This window comes from Pogoniulus pusillus, chromosome 32 (assembly GCF_015220805.1).
Source record: "Pogoniulus pusillus isolate bPogPus1 chromosome 32, bPogPus1.pri, whole genome shotgun sequence".
Lineage (NCBI taxonomy): Eukaryota > Metazoa > Chordata > Aves > Piciformes > Lybiidae > Pogoniulus > Pogoniulus pusillus.
In genome coordinates, this window is record NC_087295.1 from 15788500 (window position 1) to 15808707 (window position 20208).

The 20208-nt window shown below is 42.7% G+C and overlaps 1 protein-coding gene across 1 annotated transcript in view; it reads left to right on the forward strand.

Annotated features, from left to right (window-relative positions):
- The first annotated feature begins 7362 nt into the window (after positions 1-7362).
- Positions 7363-20208, forward strand: part of CNOT10 (CCR4-NOT transcription complex subunit 10) — a 42511-nt gene continuing 29665 nt past the window's right edge. Inside the window, exons 1-7 of the mRNA XM_064169605.1 lie at positions 7363-7552; positions 11146-11237; positions 14127-14288; positions 16468-16618; positions 18374-18519; positions 19425-19511; positions 20000-20083. Of these exons, the coding sequence (XP_064025675.1) occupies positions 7531-7552; positions 11146-11237; positions 14127-14288; positions 16468-16618; positions 18374-18519; positions 19425-19511; positions 20000-20083 (744 nt within the window). The 5' untranslated portion in view covers positions 7363-7530. The remainder of the gene's footprint in view (positions 7553-11145; positions 11238-14126; positions 14289-16467; positions 16619-18373; positions 18520-19424; positions 19512-19999; positions 20084-20208) is intronic.

The window sequence follows — 20208 nt, forward strand, 5'->3', positions numbered from 1 at the left end:
ACATGATTGTAGAATTGAAACTAGAAATTAAAGTAGAGAAACAGGAGGTTACGGTATTAAATTATCCATTAACAATTAAAGATGAAGAGCAAATAAATTCCGAAGTATGGTATGATCCAGAAACCATAAGTAGACTGAACATACCTCCACTGGACATACAAATTTCTAACCCACAAATACCTGTCAGAATCAAACAATATCCCATCCCATTAGAAGGAAGGAAAGGATTAAAACCAGAGGTAGACAGACTTTTGAAACAAGGAATTTTGGAACCTTGTATGTCTCCTTTTAATACACCCATTTTACCAGTAAAGAAATCAAATGGGAAATATAGGTTGGTGCATGATTTAAGAGAAATCAATAAGAGGACAATTACTAGGTTCCCTGTGGTAGCAAATCCATATACACTATTGAGTAAATTAGGGCCAGATAATTCCTGGTATAGTGTAATTGATTTAAAAGACGCCTTTTGGGCATGCCCGATTTCTAAGGAAAGTAGAGACTACTTTGCCTTTGAATGGGAAGACCCAGAAACAAATAGAAAACAACAATTAAGATGGACGGTGCTGCCTCAGGGATTCACAGAGTCACCAAACCTATTCGGCCAAGTGTTAGAGGAACTTCTGCGGGAATTTCAGACACATGAAGAAAATGTCCTTTTACAATATGTGGACGATCTCCTCATTGCAGGAAAAGAGAAGGAGAGAGTAAGTCAAGATACCATAAAGTTATTAAACTTTTTGGCAGAAAAGGGACTAAAGGTCTCAAGGGACAAGGTGCAGTTTGTAGAAGAGAAAGTAAAGTACTTAGGGCATTACATATTCCAAGGAAAAAAGATTTTAGACCCGGAGCGAGTTAAAGGGATCTCCGAGCTTACAATACCAAAGACTAAAAGGCAGATTCGACAACTCTTAGGATTATTAGGATACTGCAGACAGTGGATAGAAAATTATAGTGGTAAAGTTAAATTTTTGTATGAAAAATTAAGTGAGGATAAATTACCTCGCTGGAACACAGAAGAGGAAGATAAGATAAGGCAGTTAAAAATAGAATTGAGTCAGGCTCCAGTCTTGCAATTACCAGACTTAAAGCGGCCGTTTCATCTGTTTGTGAATGTAAGTGAAGGAACGGCTCTAGGGGTATTGACTCAGGAGTGGGCTGGACAAAAGAAACCAGTAGCATATCTCTCAAAAGTGTTAGACCCTGTGAGTCGGGGCTGGCCCAGTTGTTTACAAATTGTAGTTGCTGCTGCTATTCTACTTGAAGAGACTAACAAGATTACCTTTGGGGGAGAAGTCATTCTATATGCTCCCCATAACATCAGGGGAATATTACAACAGAAAGCTGAAAAGTGGTTGACAGATAGCAGGCTTCTGAAATATGAAGGAATCTTAATAGAATCCCCCAGGTTAGACCTAAAATTAACTGCTGCTGTTAACCCTGCCGAATTCTTGTATCCAGGAAAAGAAGAAACACTGGTTCATGATTGTTTACAAACTATCGAGCAACAAACCAGGATAAGACCTGACTTAGAAGAAGAAGAACTTGACAAGGGAGAAATTCTTTTTGTGGATGGATCATCCCGGATTGTAGAAGGGAAAAGAATATCAGGATATGCCATTGTCCAGTTGCTTAAAGGAGAATTCAAACTTAAGGAATCGGGACCCTTAAGTGCTAGTTGGTCGGCGCAAGCCTGTGAACTATATGCCCTATGGAAAGCCTTAGAACACTTAAAAGGGAAAGAGGGAACCATATATACTGATTCTAAGTATGCCTTTGGAGTAGTACACACGTTTGGAAAAATCTGGGAAGAAAGAGGTTTTATAAACTCACAAGGAAAAGGATTGATTCATCAGGAATTAGTTAAGAGAGTTTTGGGAGCATTAAAAGGACCACAGAAAATAGCAATTGTACATATAAAAGGTCACCAAAGGGGAACTAATTATCAGATTAGAGGAAATAACATGGCTGATACAGAAGCAAAGAAAGCAGCTGGGAACATACACGTTATATTAACAATGGCTGTACAAAATAAGGACTATGGAAAGAGTTTTGATCTAAATGAAAAGGAAAAATTAAAACAAATGGGGGTTGTAGAAAAAGACGGCAAATTTGTACTGCCAGACGGGCGGGAAGTTTTACCCAAGGGACTAGCTGTAGATATACTTACAAAAGTACATGAGAAGACTCATTGGGGAGCCCAAGCTTTGGTGGACCATTTTGAGCAACAATATACATGTGTAGGAGTCCACAACTTGGCAAAAGGTGTGATACTTTCCTGTGAAACCTGTCTCAAAGTGAATCATAGCCGTAAACAACAGAAGCCCCTTGGCGGGAGACCCCCTGCCTACCGACCCTTCTCGAATATACAAATTGATTTTACTGAATTACCTAAAGTTGGAAGATATAAATATTTATTGGTAATAGTGGACCATTTGACAAATTATGTAGAAGCATTTCCAACTGCTAGAGCTACTGCAAATCAGGTAATTAAAATTTTACTTGAAAACATCATACCAAGATATGGGGTACCTCTAATTATTGACTCAGATAGGGGACCTCATTTTATTTCAAAAATTGTTCGAGAATTGGTCGAAGCATTAGGGATTAAATGGGACTACCATACTCCATGGCATCCACAAAGCTCAGGAAAAGTAGAAAGAATAAATGCAGAAATCAAAAGTACTTTGACTAAATTGATGGTAGAAACAAAGTTATCATGGGTAAAGTGTTTACCAGTGGCATTGTTGATTTTGAGAACAAGACCAAGGACGGATCTGGGGGTATCATCATTCGAAATGTTATATGGGATGCCTTATAGGATTGAGAATCCTCAAGATAATGTATTAATAAGAGATCAAGAATTACAAGAATATATATCAAAATTGGCTGAACATAGGGAAATGTTGTGGAAAAAGGGATTGATTGTCCAGAGACCACCATTGAATTTGAAAATACATAATATTACACCAGGTGAATGGGTGATGATTAGAACCTGGAAAGAAGAAACTTTGAAACCTAAATGGGAAGGACCTTATCTTGTGTTGCTCACTACAGAAACAGCGATCCGAACTGCTGAACGTGGATGGACGCATGCCAGCCGAATTAAGGGACCAGTGCCACCCCAGTGGAAGATAACCAGTGTTCCTGGAGATACTAGAATAATCTTGAAAAGATGAATCATGATTTTAGATATATTTGAATACACTTTTGACAAATTTCGTTCTTTGCCTTTAGGAGTACAGTTTATAATAGCATTTTCAATAGCTGTTTTAATTTCTTTGTTAATATTTTATTTGTGGAGAATTGCAAAGTGTGGATACGGTGTGTGTTCATGAACCAAGATAACAGTGAAAGAGATTGGGCATTATATGGCAGATGTGTTAGATTCACCAAGGACCCCACTACAGTTATATGTAATATAGATGTATTGATCTTTTGTGGAAAACCAGGGTGCATATGCTATCCATTTGTTTGTTTTAAATGCAAAAAGTGTCGAGAAAAAGTGGTGGGCTCATTGTAGAGACGGATTTCCCCCTAGGGGAGTATGTGATGTTAGTTATAAGGAAAAAGAGAAATCACATATCAAACTCTGCAATACCTAGAATCTAGAGATCCCACTTCATTGTGGGACCCGCTACATTGGGTTTACGAAACCTTTGGAGTAAACCCAAACTCCTATTGTTTTAGCCCACGAGAATCTATACCATTTGTGATTGAATTAGTTCAGGTCCAGTGCCGAACGGAAGCTCTAACCGCTGGATGTTCTGAGTATATGGTTAAGGTGAAGGCCTGACCAGCATATCTCAGAAGATTAAATAAAAAAGGGTAAGTTACTCCGGACGGATGACTCTTGCTGCCAAGAAGATGGAACACCTCGTGGCTTGCTGCAACCAAGTCGACGAGCGAGGCAGAGGAGGATCCAGGAAGGGGCATGGAATAAAAAGAAAGCATTGGCAGAACTTCCTAAGGACTGGTGAGCTAAATAATACAAAACTTCAAAAATGTTTGACCATTTTTTGCATTTACTCACTCATCTGGATGGCTCCAATAGTTGAAGCAGGGAATCCCCATGAACCCTGGAGGTGGATAATGTATCAGTTGGAACTTGGGAAAATAATTGCAACCTATCAGGGAGTGGGGACTCCGACGTTTAACATCACGTCATGTCAAATGATAATATCTTTGTGTGAAAAATTTGAATCAGTTAATCGACTGGCGAGAGCCAGGGGAAATGAATTATCTTTATATTTCTGTCCTGCTTCAAACCCTGGAAAAAGCTATTGTAATTATCCAGGGCAGTATTACTGTGGATACTGGGGTTGCGAAACCATAGCACTGGAGTGGGGAGTTCAACGAGATCCTGATCTCCGGCTGGAATGGCTTCCCAAAAATTGTAAACCACCTACTTATTCCCATGATGGAGATATTATGGGAAAAGCCTATCCAGCAAGTTGCACTAGTTTAAGATTAACTGTCAAAACCCCTCTAAAAAGAGAATGGGAAGTTGGGAAACTTTGGGGAGTTAGAGTAAGAGAGCCAGGAGAAGATAGAGGAGGATTCATAAAAATAATTAAACAACGGCTCTTACATGACCCAATAGCCATAGGCCCAAATACATACCTAAATCCAGGTTCCACCAGAGTAACATCTCCGGTAACAGACCCTCAAAATATTAATGGTACGAAGAACACCACCTATAGATCTAAACCTTCTAACACAACTCAAACACCATCAGTAACATCAGGAACATTATCTAAAGATATGATTCCCATACAGAGTGATCCATTATGGAATTTGATGAAAACTTCATATCAGGTACTTAATCGAAGTGAACCAAACTTAACTGAAAGTTGTTGGTTATGTTATAGTATGAGACCACCTTTTTACGAAGCAGTAGGAAGAGCGGAAGGGATACACTGGTCAAAAGGTACTAACCCAGCTGAATGCGACTGGGATGAGCAGAGGAACCAGACCCAGGGAATAACTTTGCAAATGATAAGAGGACAAGGGAAATGTGTAGGAGAAGTTCCTGATAGATACAAACTGTTATGTAATTACACTATTGGAAAAGACGCCTTGGAAAGCGCTAGGAATAGAGCATATAAGTGGATAATTCCAGCAGAAGGAGCCAAGTGGATATGTTCTGATACAGGAATCACTCCTTGTTTATCCCTCCAGATTTTTGAAGTATCTCAATTCTGCATACAGGTCTCTATAGTTCCTAGAATCATGTACCATACTCCTGAAGAGGTGTACCATTATTTTGAACGGGGATTACCCATAAGTCCAAGGGAACCCCTCACTGCTATAACCATAGCTGCTCTGTTAATAACAGGAGGTGTAGGAGCAGGAACTGGAATTGCTTCACTAGTGAAAAGTCAGGAAATAAAATCATTACAATTGGCAGTGGATGAGGATCTTAACCGATTAGAAGAAGACATAAAGAAGCTAGCTACCTCAGTAAAATCACTATCCGAAGTGGCATTGCAGAATCGACGAGGACTGGATTTAGTGCTATTAAAAGAAGGTGGCCTGTGTGTAGCCTTAAAGGAGGAATGTTGTTCTTATGTAGATCATACTGGAGTGGTGATAGATTCAATGAATGAGTTACAGAAACGATTAGAGCAACGTAAAAAGGAAAGGGGTGATGGAAAAGTATGGTATGAAAATTGGTTTAACACATCTCCATGGATCACAAACATCCTATCCACACTGGCAGGACCAATTATTGTTATAATAATGGTGTTGGTATTTGGGCCATGTATCCTGAACTATATTACAAGATTAGTTAAAAATCGCTTTGATACTGCTAAACTGTTTATCTTAGCTCTGAACAGAGACACAGGTTATAACGTTGTACCCACATCAGAAGAGTCTTACAAGGAATCAGAAACAGGGGAGTAAATAGGTTTCTTTAATAAACAAATGAGAAAAAGAAAAAGGGGGGATTGTAATAGGTGATTGTAATTGTTTAATAAAGAAACATTTTAATAGAATTGTAATAGGTGATTGTAATTGTTTAATAAGGAAACATTTTAATAGAATTGTAATAGGTGATTGTAATTGTTTAATAAGGAAACATATTAATAGAATTGTAATAGGTGATTGTAATTATCCAATAAATAAATATTTTAATAGAATGTTAAGCATGCTTAGCTGCAAAAGGCAGCGTATATACAGCTGTTGCAAATCAGGAGATATGCCTAACCCAGAGGTCATGCTATAGATGGTAATGTGCAAAGAATAAGCTAGCTAATTGCTGAGTATTTCAAAGACTAAAACTTTAGGTACACCCTTAATTTTGAGAAAACATGCCACATGTGGGACTCGGGACATTAATCAGTCATATTCCAAGGACTAAGCTTTAGGTGCATCCTTAATTTTGAGATAAGAAGAGAACATGCCACATGTGGGACTCGGACATTAATCAGTCATGTTCCAAGGACTAAGCTTTAATTTTGAGAAGTGGGATTCGGGACATTAACCAGCCAAAGGAAGTCCATATATGGAGACGGGTGAACCAGAGGACACCTGAGGAGGACTGCTTACTTCATCCTCAACGACCACCAGAAGGGAAGGAAGACCCTAACCCAAAAGAAGGAACATGCGCAGAAAGGATGGATTTATGTAATTTGCAGGGCGGAACAACGCAGACAACATAGTATAAATATAGGCTAATTAAGAGACTTGGCACGGCAGTTGGTGGAGCGGTGACTCCCCTGTCGTCCAGCGCTGTAACTTTGCTCATATTCTACTTGCCTAATTGAATAAATTTGTAACCTGGACACTTTGATTTTGAGTCATTCTCAATTTATAACACTACTATGGTGATGAGCAGCTCACGAACGGTTAAGACGGTCAGGCCGACCATCCACACAAGCTAGTGGACATTTTGAACGTTCGATTACCAGCAGCCGCTGACTCCCGAGGGAAGCCTCACCGGCTGCTCGGCAGGCGACACCGGCACGCCTGAGCCCGGCAGAAACGACCAAACGCCGAGGATGCAGCGCCCGAGACTTGCCAATCAATTCACTGGCGCGGAAGCAGCAGCGAACAGCTGCGCAGAGCCCGCTGCGGCGCGGCCAAGCCGGACATGACCGGCAACACGGCACGGCCCCCGGTGCGGGCGGTCCCGGCGCGGACGGGCCCGGTGCGGGCGGCCCCCGGTGCGGGCGGTCCCGGTGCGGGCGGTCCCGGTGCGGGCGGTCCCGGTGCAGGCGGTCCCGGTGCGGCGGCGCCGTGCCTGCGCCTGGCTGCCCCCCCGCGGCGGCAGCGCTGCGGCGGCTGACGTCAGGCGCGCGGTGCCCGCAGCGGCGGGCCGGGGGCGGCCGCCGGAACCCGGAAGCGGAGGGCGAATAGGAGCGAGCGGCGCAGCGGCGGGCTGGGCGCGGCGCGCGGCCGCTGGCCAAGTAGTCCCGGAGGGCAGCGGCCGGTTGGCGGCCGCGCAGGCAGCGCTCCGCGCAGCGTGGGAAGCCTCGGCCCTGTCGGCACTCTGGGGCTGCGCGGTCGCACGGTGCGGTAGGGGCAATGGCGGCGGACAAGGCTGCGGGTGAGTACGAGAAGAGCCGGGGCCGTCAGCCGCCTGCCCCCGGGCCTGGGCCGCCAGGCGCGGAGGGATCCGCCTCCGCGGGGGCGGTGAGCGGCCGTGCCTCTCGGGCGGAAGAAGCAGCAGCCTCCAGCCTGCGAGAAGTGTCCTTCCGCCGGGGAAGTAGTGCCCCCGCGGCGTCAGGACTGTGGGCTTCCGGCGGCCGAGGTGGCCAGTGTGAGGTGCTGGCGCGGCCGGCCGTGTGTCGGCCCGTGTCCCCACGGGCCACCGCCTGCGCCGTGTGGGGACGCCCTCCGTGCTCGCCGAGAGCTGAATTGTTGCGCCCTCCTGGCCTGGAAAGGCCTGGTGGGGAGGGCGTGCTGAAGGTGTTGGCGGGGGGTGGGTGTCTCTTAGAGCTTCACAGCCGCAGCACAAGTTCAGCTTCTGAGTTGTTGTTTTAAACTGGGGCGTTTCGAAGGTGTGGGGGACTTGAATGCTTCGTGTTCTGACGCTGTCCGAGTTGGTTTCAGGGCACAAGTGAGTGTTTGTTAAACTCGGGCCTGAAATGACACTATATAAACCATATGGTTAACACCCCGAGTAAATCTCAAGTGCAGCTGCTCTGTGGCTCGTTTGCGTTGATAAGCCACTGCTCAGCCATCCCCGATAACACTACCTTTTCTCGGGAGGAGGGCCCGGGGTGGGGATGGAGGAGAAGGTGCCGTGGAAGAAAGCCAAAGGGATCTGCTGATGCTCTTCCTGTGGTTTTTGTTGTGCCTTTTTTTTTCAGTTGGTTTTATACGACAGGAGCATTATTTAAAATCGCCTTTAGTGTTTTTTCCTCTGGATGCTATATTTGAAACTCTTCAGTATCTGGAAAGAGTTGTGGGGAAAACTAATGTACGGTACCGAGTGATGTGTACTGACCTAGGTTGGGCTTAGTTATAAGCACTGCAAGTGTCTCTTCTTATTTCTACAACAAAAAAAAAACCCAACACTCTGGCATTAAGGATTTTGGGCTTTTGTAGTTGGTTTTGGAAGTGTTGAAAGAACTCCTCAGTTTACTTTATTAAAAGGAAAGTGTATGCCCAAATGAACACCATTCCTTGGAGGTGCAAAGAAGAGGTATGAGAACAATAATGATTGCAGTCGCTCTCCAGGTGTCCTTGGGTATGTGTTTATGGGAGATGTGACATCTTGTTTGTTCTGTGGTGTGACAGCAAACCAGCGATGACAGCGACCTCCGTTTTGAGTTTTAGAGTTGCTCTGTACTTGGTGGACAGTATGAAAAGTGAAACAGACAGGTCTGTGTGTAAATCAGTTTACAGAGATAAATCACCTCTGGTAATTTGTAAAGCAGAGAATCTGTGCGGTTTCAGATAGCTCAGCTGATTATTGAGGCTGCTGCATGGATAGGTGCACGCCAGTAGTGGCTGCTGTGCTGTGTGTTACTGTGCTAGTTTGAGGCTAATTGGAATAACTTAGTGAGGAACATTAAAGACTATAAAAAGAAAACAGTGAGGTCTGCTTCACTCATAGGATTGCTGAGATGTATAAAAGCAAGAACACAAAACATAGCTAAGACAGTGGGAGACAGAGTGTGTGTGTGTCTCTGTCACAGTGGGTTCCCTGGGCTGCTTCTGTGTAACTAATCCTTCTGCTTTTCTAACCCCCTTGCCGATCTTCCAACCTCACCTTGCATGTAAGGCAAACTCTGGGATAAGGTAGAGGGGTGGAAAGAAGGTGGAAGGGTGGTTGGGAGCCCCTTCGGGGGTCTCTGGTTTCTGGCAGGGCTGCTGTGTTTCTGTTACCTTTACCTTGTCTATTTCTGTCTATAGCTGTAACTGTTGTAACCCTCTGCTTGTATCTTGTGCTGAGCTGTGAATATAAAGCTTCATTCCTTAACTTTCCATTTGGCTGAGTCTAGTCTGGGTGATTTCATAAGAGTAGGGGAGCAGGGAACTCCCAAACCATCACAGTTGCCAACACCACATAATTGTCCAAGATGCCAATGAGATCTGAATGAGCAAATGCATACTGTGTGTTTTGCCAAGGAACAAGGCATCTACTTGATTCATTTTCAAATACCTCAAGAAATATGGAAATAACAGTTTTATTTGCAAACATTTGATATCCATTTGCAGCCAAGAGAGCTGCAAATGCTTTTCTCTCCTCATTTAAGTGGACATAGAGGGTCCTTTTTAGTATCTTGCACCAGCCAGCTTCTGATTGACTCCTGTCTGTGAAGTCTCCTGATAATAAAGATGAATTGAAGCAGTAGATCCTGGTCTGAAGAGCTACAGGATTACAGTAGACGAGAACAACCTTTAGCTCTTTAATAAGTTTCAGGTGAAACAGGATAGAGAGTAGCATCATCTGGGCTGCAGTTGTATTCTTTCTTGATAATCTTCCAGTTCGGGTTTCACAGACCTTTGTTTACTGAGTCACAGTAGGTGCAGCTAACTGGATTACAACCATAAAATTGACTTTACAGGAGAAGAGATGGCTCTGGTTTTAGTTAAAAGTAGTCCTCGGGTTTAGAGAGACAGTAAAATCTGTAGACCTGTGCTGATGTTCCCCTAGGGAGTACATCAAACAGCTATATATATATGATGCTTTTTTTTCACCACTTAGACAACAGTCTCTTTGGTTTATCTTTCACTTAACTGAGGACATTTTCTTCAGGAATCAGACTTCCATAAGACCACTTAAATTTGAGATACTTGTTTTATGGACTTGCATACAGTGGGAGTAATCTGTAATGCATTCAGCATCTGATGGCACTCTGCTAGGTAAATCTCTATGTGAGAAACCAGAGCAAGCATTATCAAGTCCAAGAGTTTCAAAGCCTCAAGTCTATGACTACTTTTAGCACGCTCAGCAAGTGAAGCAGGTAAGGTAACTGTTACCATGAAAGTTTGAGGGCAGATGCCTTTGCTTATTTGCTGCTCTTCTTGAGGTCCTCAGGAAAAGGATAGCTTTCTGTTCAACTGTACAACCACAACATTTTGAGCAGAAGCTGGATCTATCCAGCTTGAAGGAGAGGTGCATCTCCTTCCTCTGTTGCAGAAAACCTTGGCACCTCAAAATTTTTCTGAGCTGTTTTAATTTTCTTTGATTCAAAGAAAGTACTACATTATCAGGACTGAGGCTGAAAAGATAAATAGGCAGCATTTGTTTGGCAGTTTAATTAGTAGATAGTGTTTGATGAACTATATTGAAGAGCATGAAAGTATAGAGTTTTAAAAATATAAAGTCTGATAATAGTTATTAACAATGATGGTGGGAGTCTGCAGTCTCTTATTTAGAGAGACTTATTCTTCCAAAGCAGGGAGCTAGGTAGAAGTTTCAGTGCTTGTTCTGTTTTTCATGTTGTTCCCTAAAGCACCCCTTGCTATTTAGGAAGCAGCATACAGGGTGCAGGAGTTTTTCATCTAACTCAGTGCATGGCCTTCACCATTAAATTTTGTGCAAATAAAGACAATGCTAGTGTGTGATTGCAGTTTTAAAGGGCAGTCTAAATTGTGTGCATTGTGAGTTGTCTTGGAGGACTTTGCTTAATTTAGCTGACATTACTTTTGCAAATGTTTTTTTGTAATCTTCTGTCCCCTTTACAGATCAAGGTAGTGAGAAACATGAAGGAGCAGGTACTTCTGGGATTACTGATCAGGAGAAGGAATTGTCCAGCAATGCATTACAAGCTTTTCTGGTAAGACAAAGCCAAACTCTGAGACTTCCAGTTTACTATGTAACTGCTACATGGATGCTTGTAATTATTTTTCCTGTTTCTTTAGCATGTTTGCAAATGTATTAATGAGGGGTTGTACCCAAAGCAGCACTAGTTGTGTTATAGCACATGCAGATTCTTGTCTACTGTGATGTGAGAAGACTGAAAGGCATACTCAAATGAAGTGTGCAAGAGCACATTGACTCCTAGTTCTCAAAAATTAGTAACCTTACTAGCTGTATAATGAGTTATTTAGATGAAGCAGGCTGCTCCTCTACATCAGTGTTGGAAATAGATAGTTCTCTCTCAAGAAATGATTGGTTTAAGATAAAAATGTTGGGTTAAAGGGTTGGGTTAAAGAAACTGCATGTTTGAAAAACAGCAACCAAACAGACCTCTTTTATTTCAGCATCTTGCTGTGTTCTTTCATGAGCTGCATTGTGTAGTGTTCTGTCACTTTACACTGAAGCATATTCTTCAACACATAACACCTAAAGGCAGTATTTACTACCTGGTTTCATTCATTGTAGTATTTGTGTGTGTGTCTTAAAAACCAGGGACCGAGTCTTCCAGTTTCCTTCTTTCTTTGTACTGTCTCTCAGTTTCACTTGGCGTAGCAAGTGGCAGTAAGCATAACTGCTTTTCCTTTCAGTTGTTGCGTCTCTGTCTCCACAATGCCTTGCATTCAGTTTTAGATGTCAGCTAGGTGAAGGGAAGAATTTAGACACTGTGTTTGTTTCGCTCACTACTTGTGTTTTATCTAGGATGTTGTTACACAAAGTGCCTGTATTTGATCTTAATACAGCTAATACTGCTCACTGCTGTGCGTGCTTTGTAGCTCAGTTACTGTTTTTCAATGACTTTTTGCTCATTGGCATTTGATTCTGACAATTGAAGGCATATAAGATGGTTGTCTATTTTCCACCTTGCCCACAGATCGACATGCAGGTCAATAGTTTTGATGTAATGATACTTTCATCTTTTGTTTTTGTAACTACTTGAAGGCTTCTTCAGGTACATAAACAACAAGCAGAAATAGAAGGAAAATATTCTCCCTCTGCTAAACAGGAGAGGTGAATTAGTCACCAACAACACTGAGAAGGTAGAGGTTTTCAGCACTTTTTTCACTGTATCTTTACCAGCACCATTGGGCCCCAGGCTTTGGGAATAAAAATCCAGATTGAGACAAAACCAGACCTACTGCCAGTGAAGGAAGAGTCAGTCTGTGAACTGTTACAGAAACCTGACCCCTATAAATAGATGGGCACATAGGGTATCCATCTGAGGGTGTTACAAGAGCTGGCTCACCTTGTTGCAAGGCTACTCTCTGTAGGTTTTGAAAAAAGAATAGAACGGTTTAGGTTGGAAGGGACCTCAGAGCTCATCCAGTTTCAACCCCCTGCCGTAGGCTGGCACACCTCCCACTAGAACAGGTTGCTTAAGACCCCATCCAACCTGGCCTTGAACACCTCCAGGGAGGGAGCAGCCACAGAGACTCCCTGGGCAACCTCTGCTAGTGTCTCACCACCCTCACGGCAAAGAACCCTTTCCTAACATCCAGTTTAAATCTCCCCTCTGCCAGTTCAAACCCATTCCCCCTTGTCCTGTCATTACAAGACCTTGTCAATAATCCCTAGTCAGCATTCCTAGAGCCCCCTTGAGATACTGGAAGGCCACTCCAAGGTCTCCTCAAAGCCTTCTCTTTTCTAGGCTGCACAGCCCCAGTGCTTGTCACCTGTCCTTATAGCAGAACTGTTGCAGCCCTCTGATCATCTTTGTGGCCCTCCTCTGGACTGGCTCCAACAGTTCCATGTCCTTTTTGTGTTGGGGGCTCCAGAACTGCCCCCAGGACTGCAGGTGGGGTGTGAGGAGAGCAGAGCCAAGGGGCAGAATCCCCTCCCTTGCCCTGCTGCCCACACTGCTCTTGCTGCAGCCCAGCACAGGGTTGGCTGTCTGGGCTGTGCGTGCACACTGCTGGCTCCAAGTCATGGAGATTGAGAGACATCTCTGAAAACAGCATGGAAGAAGGTTAATGTCACTCCCATGTACAAGAAGGGCTTCTCCTGTATAGTAGAGAGTGAAAGGTCATTTAAGATTAATATAGTTGAAAGAATCTAGAGTCCTCTTTTGTTTCTCGATGCCATTAAATTCCTCCTGCACAAGGACAGGAAAAATTCAAACTGAGAACAGAAAGAGATGAGCTGTTCTGAAGTCCTTGCCTGTTTCTGATGTCAAACAAAGGGATTTATTGATTACATCACACCTCAAAGGAGGATCATACTTTTGAAGCATGCCTTGATGATTTAATACTTCATTCAACAGCTGAAACTTGCAGAAACATTATTTAAACCTGTCCTAGGAAAGTAACACTCTCTTTTTCTAAGCTGTCTTGAGCTGACTTCTGCAGACTATATTGTAGCTCAAGCTTTCTCAAATGAAATGAAGAATGCACATGAAATCATTGCCTGGGACTTAAAAAAGCTACTTCAGCCACTCAGTGTATATGTGATGGGGAAAGATCATGAAAACTGAGGAAGTAAAGAACCTTGAAGCTCAAAGTAATATGATGAAATCAGAGTAACACTTTTCATGGATATATCTGTTTATAGTAGACTATTCCAACTGGCCTTCCTATGTAAAATTGCTGTTGAGGTTTGGATGTGACCTCAACTTTTAGGCTTCTCATGCATATTATTCTGCACAGATAGTGAAGCATGTGTGTACACCTGTAGTTCACTTCACTTGCTGTAGATAAAGGAAGTACTAGTTTGCTTTCTGAAGTTGCAGAGGATACTTTCATGAAACTCAGCAGCCTGGTAGTTTAAACTTTGTATCTTCTAATGCATATTTCTGGTTCTGTGCAATTTCCAGGCTGGAAACTACGATACTTGTTTACAACACCTAAATACCCTGCAAGACATAAACAAAGATGACTACAAAATAACTTTGAATACTGCTGTTGCAGAGTTCTGTAAAAGTAACCAGACCACAACAGACAATTTGAGACAAACTCTTAACCAGCTGAAGAACCAGGTAATACAAACATCTTGACATAGTACTTGAGTGCTCTTAGTGGTGGTGGTCATTCAGTGAAATAACAGTAAAACTTCAGTGCCTTGATCCCTGGATTTATAAAAGCAACAAGAGAGTAGCACTGATTACTCTTTAACTCTGAGTCTTATAGAATCAACCAGGTTGGAAGAGACCTCCAAGATCATCCAGTCCAACCTATCACCCAGCCCTATCCAATCAACCAGACCATGGCACTAAGTGCCTCATCCAGTCTTTTCTTGGACACCTCCAGGGACGGTGCCTCCACCACCTCCCTGGGCAGCCCATTCCAATGGGAAATCACTCTCTCTGTGAAGAACTTCTTCCTAATATCCAGCCGATACCTACCCTGGCACAACTTGAGACTGTGTCCCCTTGTTCTATTGCTGATTACCTGGGAGAAGAGGCCACCTGGCTACAGCCTCCCTTCAGGTAGTTGTAGACAGTAATAAGATCACCCCTGAGCCTCCTCTTCTCCAAGCTAAACAGGCCCAGCTCCCTCAGCCTCTCCTCATAGGATTTGTGCTCCAGGACATTGCTTTTATAGTTATGGGTTTAGTTATTGTTGAAATTGATTTGAAACTGAAACATTTCAGATTTTGTAACTGTAAGAAGACCTGCTGTACTCTTTCAGTAGAAAGTTCCTTAACCTTGTTGCAGGGGGGGATTTCTCTGTGCCTCCCTTGTTAGGGAGGTGAGAAATTAATTTGAGGTGATATTAATTTTTTTATAAATTATTTATTAATATTTAAAAACTTGTGCCACCCCCAACCACTGAATAATAAGTTCTAGTGCAAATTTATGAAAACAATTAGGATATGATATGTTTACAGAGATTTGATTATTAACTCGAAATATCAAATTATCAACAACTATAGACAGAGAGGGATTTCCCTTAGGCTTAATGCCTGCTTAGGAGCTATGCTGTTTGCCCAGCAGGGGCTGAAAGCTGTGTCTGCTCTAAGGCAGAGGTAACTTATATTACAAAGGAATTAAGGCTTATTTAAATGTGTTGCCCTTAATTAATAATCACCCTCTCAGGATTGTGTTCCAGCGTGTGCCCAGTGTGTCTGGGTCTTTGTGAGGCTGGAATCTTCCCGGCTTGCAGGGGAATGATGAGTGTTTCCAGTCTCTGGGGTAAACAGGATTTCTCTAACCTTTTCTCCTGGCATGAGGTGGTCTCTGCCTCTATGCTGCTGGTCTTCTGGATGCTGTGAGTCCAGGGATGGTCAGCTGGCAGGATTCCAGGTGCAGGAGAAAGATTAGTCCATGCAGCTTATGGCATGGTCTTCTCACAGCTAGCGGGCTGTGTTCGTGGATTTGCAGGCAATCTGGAAGGTCTGCTGCTCTGCTTCTCCAGGCTATAGCAGCAGGCATGCAATGTGCCAAGCTGCTGGGAGACTGAGCTCCGTGGATAATTCGAGATAGCTCTTGGCTTAGGGGCTGTCAGCTCCCCATATGTATCAGGTGCAGGTGTGAGAGTGCTCTGCTTCCAAAAGTACGCAGACAGCTTAACTGCGAGTCGAGGTCAATGCCAGAGGGCTGAGCCTCAGTGAGTATGCAAGTAAGTGAAGGGCCTTACAAGCAGGTCAGAGCTGCAATGTGGATCAGAGAGCTGAGTCTGAACAGCTAAGTCTGAACCTCTGAACACGTGGTGCTCCTTTGCACCCCTCTTTATAGACTGTGGGCCGAGATTCGTGGCCCTTTTGGCCATCTAAAGTGACCAATCAAGTTGGCAGTAAGCCAAACTTTACCTTAATAGGCAGGAGCTGTTTGCCTGGACCCTTCCCAATATGGGGATCACCTGGGCAGACCCCAGGGATACCCAGACTGGGGGTGTGTGTGTTACACAACCTGTTTACCACCATGGGTCCTGGCAGAAAAACATGTCCAGGCATAGGGAGGCCTCTGTTTTGGGGCTGCAGCCCCTCCACCACAAACCTGAAATAGCTTGTGGAATAATAAAAATGTGAAACTGTTACTTCTCAGTTGATGGCTTTCTATTTCATGGTAAATTCTTTTGCTGAATTTGTGAGGAACAAAAAAGCTTATTGCCTTAACTCATATTGATCTGTCTCCTTGTATGCGTTAATCTTTGATACTTAAAAGAATTCTGTGCTTTGAAAGTTTGATGCAATAAGTGGAGTTTTGTTTTTTTCAGGTTCACTCTGTTGTTGAAGAAATGGATGGTTTAGATGATGTTGAAAACAGTATGCTGTACTACAATCAGGCTGTTATTTTGTACCACCTACGTCAGTATACTGAAGCTATATCAGTTGGAGAGAAGCTGTACCAGTTTATAGAGCCTTTTGGTATGTATAGAATCATAGAAAGGTTTAGGTTGGAAGGGACCTCAGAGCTCATCCAGTTCCAACCTCCCACTTAAGACCTCATCCAACCTGGCCTTGAACACCTCCAGGGAGGGAGCAGCCACTGAGACTCCCTAGGCAACCTCTGCCAGTGTCTCACCACCCTCACTGCGAACAGCCCTTTCCTGACATCTACTTTGAATCTCTCCTCTGCCAGTTTAAACTCATTACTTCTCATCCTGTCATTCATTACAACACCTTGTCAGTAGTCCCTCCACAGCCTTCCTGTAGCCCCCTTGAGATACTGGAAGGTCTCCTGGAAGCCTTCTCATCTCCAGGCTGCAGAGCCCCAGCTCTTGTAGTCTGACCTCATAGCAGAGCTGCTGCAGCCCTCTGATCATCTTCATGGCCTCCTCTGGACTCTCTTCAACAGTTTTATGTCCTTGTGTTGGGGGCTCCAGAACTGCACCCAGGACTCCAGGGAGCAGAGTAGACAGAAACAGTAACTACAGAAATGCTATTCAGTCTTCCTCACTATCAGACAAATTATTTGTAATTTGCCCAGTATGGTTCTGAAAAAGGTAGGTGTCAGAATGAAGAATACAAGAATACATTTTATTTTTATCAGGGACAGCAGCTGAATTTGGTGGAAAGTATTACAGAGACATTTAGCATAGAAGTAGACTGAAATTGAGATACTTGGTAAAAGGAATTTATGTAAGTCATATCCACAACCTCTCTGGGCAGCCTGTGCCAGGGCTCTGGGACCCTTACAGTAAAGAAGTTCCCCATTGTGTTGAGCTGGAACCTCTTCTGCTGCAATTTATGCCCATTGCTCCTTGTCCTGTCCCAGGGAGCAAATGAACAGAGCCTGTCCCCCCCATCCTGGACAGCCCTCAGATACTTAGAAACATATCAAATCCCCTCTCAGTCTTCTTTTCTCCAGACTAAAAAGCCCCAGGTCCCTCAGCCTTTCCACCTAAGCCATGCCCTCCAGTCCCTTAATCATCCTCCTAGCCCTCTTCTAGACCCTCTCCAGCAGATCCCTGTCCCTCTTCAACTGGGGAGCCCAAAGCTGAAGGCAGTATTCAAGATGAGGTCTCAGCAGGCTAGAGTAGAGGGGGAGGAGAACCTCTGCTTAATACACTCCAGGATCCCATTGGCCTTCTTGGCCACCAGGGCACATTGCTGTGCCATGGGTAACTTGTTAGTCACCGGGGCCCCCAGGTCCCTCTCCACAGGGCTGCTCTCCAGCAGTCACCTCCCAGCCTGTACTGCTGTAGTTCATTATACCTCCCCAGATGCAAGACTCAGACCACCATGTTTATCTTTCAACTTCTCCCAGTTTTCAGGATGCCTCTCTGGGATTTACTCTGTGAAGTGCCAAGCAGACATATATTTGTATGGAATCCTTTCAGGTTCTGTGGGATTCTGTGTATGCATATGGCTCCATCTGTCTAAATGATGGATCCTTGGTGCTGATCTGCTTAGACCAGTTCTCAAAATCTGTAAACATGAAATGCATGTTAAGCTGTCTTTAATCTGTGCTTTTATGCTGAAGCCACTTGAATGAATTACCTTTTTTTTTTTTGGTGTAGATGTCTGCTGTTGTGCCTTGGGGGTTTTTAAATGTAAAAGGTGGATTTTTCTCATAATGTCATGTGGGTGCACTTTGTAGTTGATGCTTTTTCTTCAGTTGTGTTTGGAAAGCTTTGTATTACAGCTGTAAAATAATTGTTACTTGTTTGCTTTATATAGAAGAGAAATTTGCCCAGGCTGTGTGCTTCCTGCTTGTGGACCTATATCTGCTAACTTACCAAGCTGAGAAAGCCTTGCATCTGCTTGCTGTTCTGGAAAAAATGATTTCACAGGGCAACAATAACAGCAAGAATGGAAAAAATGAGGTAATCTTAAAATCATATAAATGCCACTAAGTCTCTACCAGAAGTATTCTTTAAGTCAACCCAAAATGATTCTTTTAAAATACTTTTGAGTTATAAATCAGTTAGATCACCTCTAACTTCAGACATCAATATATATGTTTTAGTAACCAAGTCAATTGTATATGGCAGCTGTTTATTCCCTCCTTTCCAATTTTTTTCTTAATCCCAGGGATCTAAGAAGTGTTTCTTAAGTCAGGGACTTAGAATGGCAAGACAGTTGTCTTCAGGATCAGATATACTTAGTTTTCCTTATTTGTATTGGCTTATGACTGTACGAGTCTCTTAAGTTTGAAAGGCAAGTCAGCATCAGAGAGGAATTGCAGTTGTGCAGCTTAGCTTGGAAAATCAAGCATCTTTTTGTACATACTCTCTGAAAGTATGAGGTGTACTTTCAAATGAAATCTTTTGTATGTGTCTTTTCGAAAAATCAATAGAATGAGTAGTGGCTTGGAAGTGCAAAGAGGACTCTTCAGGCTTTTCCTGGTGATGGAATGTCACACTTAAGATAAAACATTTTATCTTTAAGTATATAGTAATGCTACTGAAGAAAATATTAAAGAGAGAATCTAGAATGTACCTATCATCCTTCTGGGTAAGAGAATTCTTAAAATACCTCAACTGCAGAGCAACATAGCATAACATTAATGTTAATGTAGAATCCTGCTTTTCATGGGCTGGTGTGGTTGTTTATGGATTTTGATTGTTAAGTTAGTGTTTGGTGGGATGTGCATTTTTTTACTCTTAAATATTTTCCTTCTTCTCATGAGATTGATACAAATAGGTTATGAAAGAATCTGTAAACTGAATTTAGAAGTTGAGTAATAGTGACCTTTCCTTTTCTTTTTTTCTGTTTGTTTGACACACAGTCAGGTGGTAATACAAATAAAGATTCCTCAAATCAAAAAGCTGAAAGTGGAGCTTTAATAGAAGTTGCTAAATCTAAGATACATCAGGTAAGTGACTGCATATTACTTGTGCAAAGACATTAGTTCAAGTCGAAAGTGACTGCATATTACTTGTGCAAAGACACTAGTTCAAGTGGAAAGTGACTGCATATTACTTGTGCAAAGACATTAGTTCAAGTGGAAAGTGACTACAGTATTACTTGTGCAAAGACATTAGTTCAAGTGGAAAGTGACTACAGTATTACTTGTGCAAAGACATTAGTTCAAGTGGAAAGTGACTACAGTATTACTTGTGCAAAGACATTAGTTCAAGTGGAAAGTGACTACAGTATTACTTGTGCAAAGACCTTAGTTCAAGTTTTTCTTAAAAGACAGTGTCATCTGCTTCAAATCTAGTTCAACATGAATTGTGATACTGTCTCTGCTTGAATTTCATGTTGTAAAACAAAAGAATGAATTTATTCAGCTCTTTCTTTTTGTAAGATCCAAGAACAAGGTACAGAGCTTTTATTTAATAAATGAAATCTTTTGAACAGTATAAGGTGAGAGCCTATATACAGATGAAGTCACTGAAAGCATGCAAGAGGGAGATCAAGTCTGTTATGAATACAGCTGGGAATGTAAGTATTCTTAAGGTGGTTTTCTAATCCAGGTATATTCTCTATCTTAAAACTGAATTTGCTGACTTCTTGCAAAGAAAGGTCTTAGTGAAGGTGGATGTCTGAAATGATGCTTTATGTAGTAA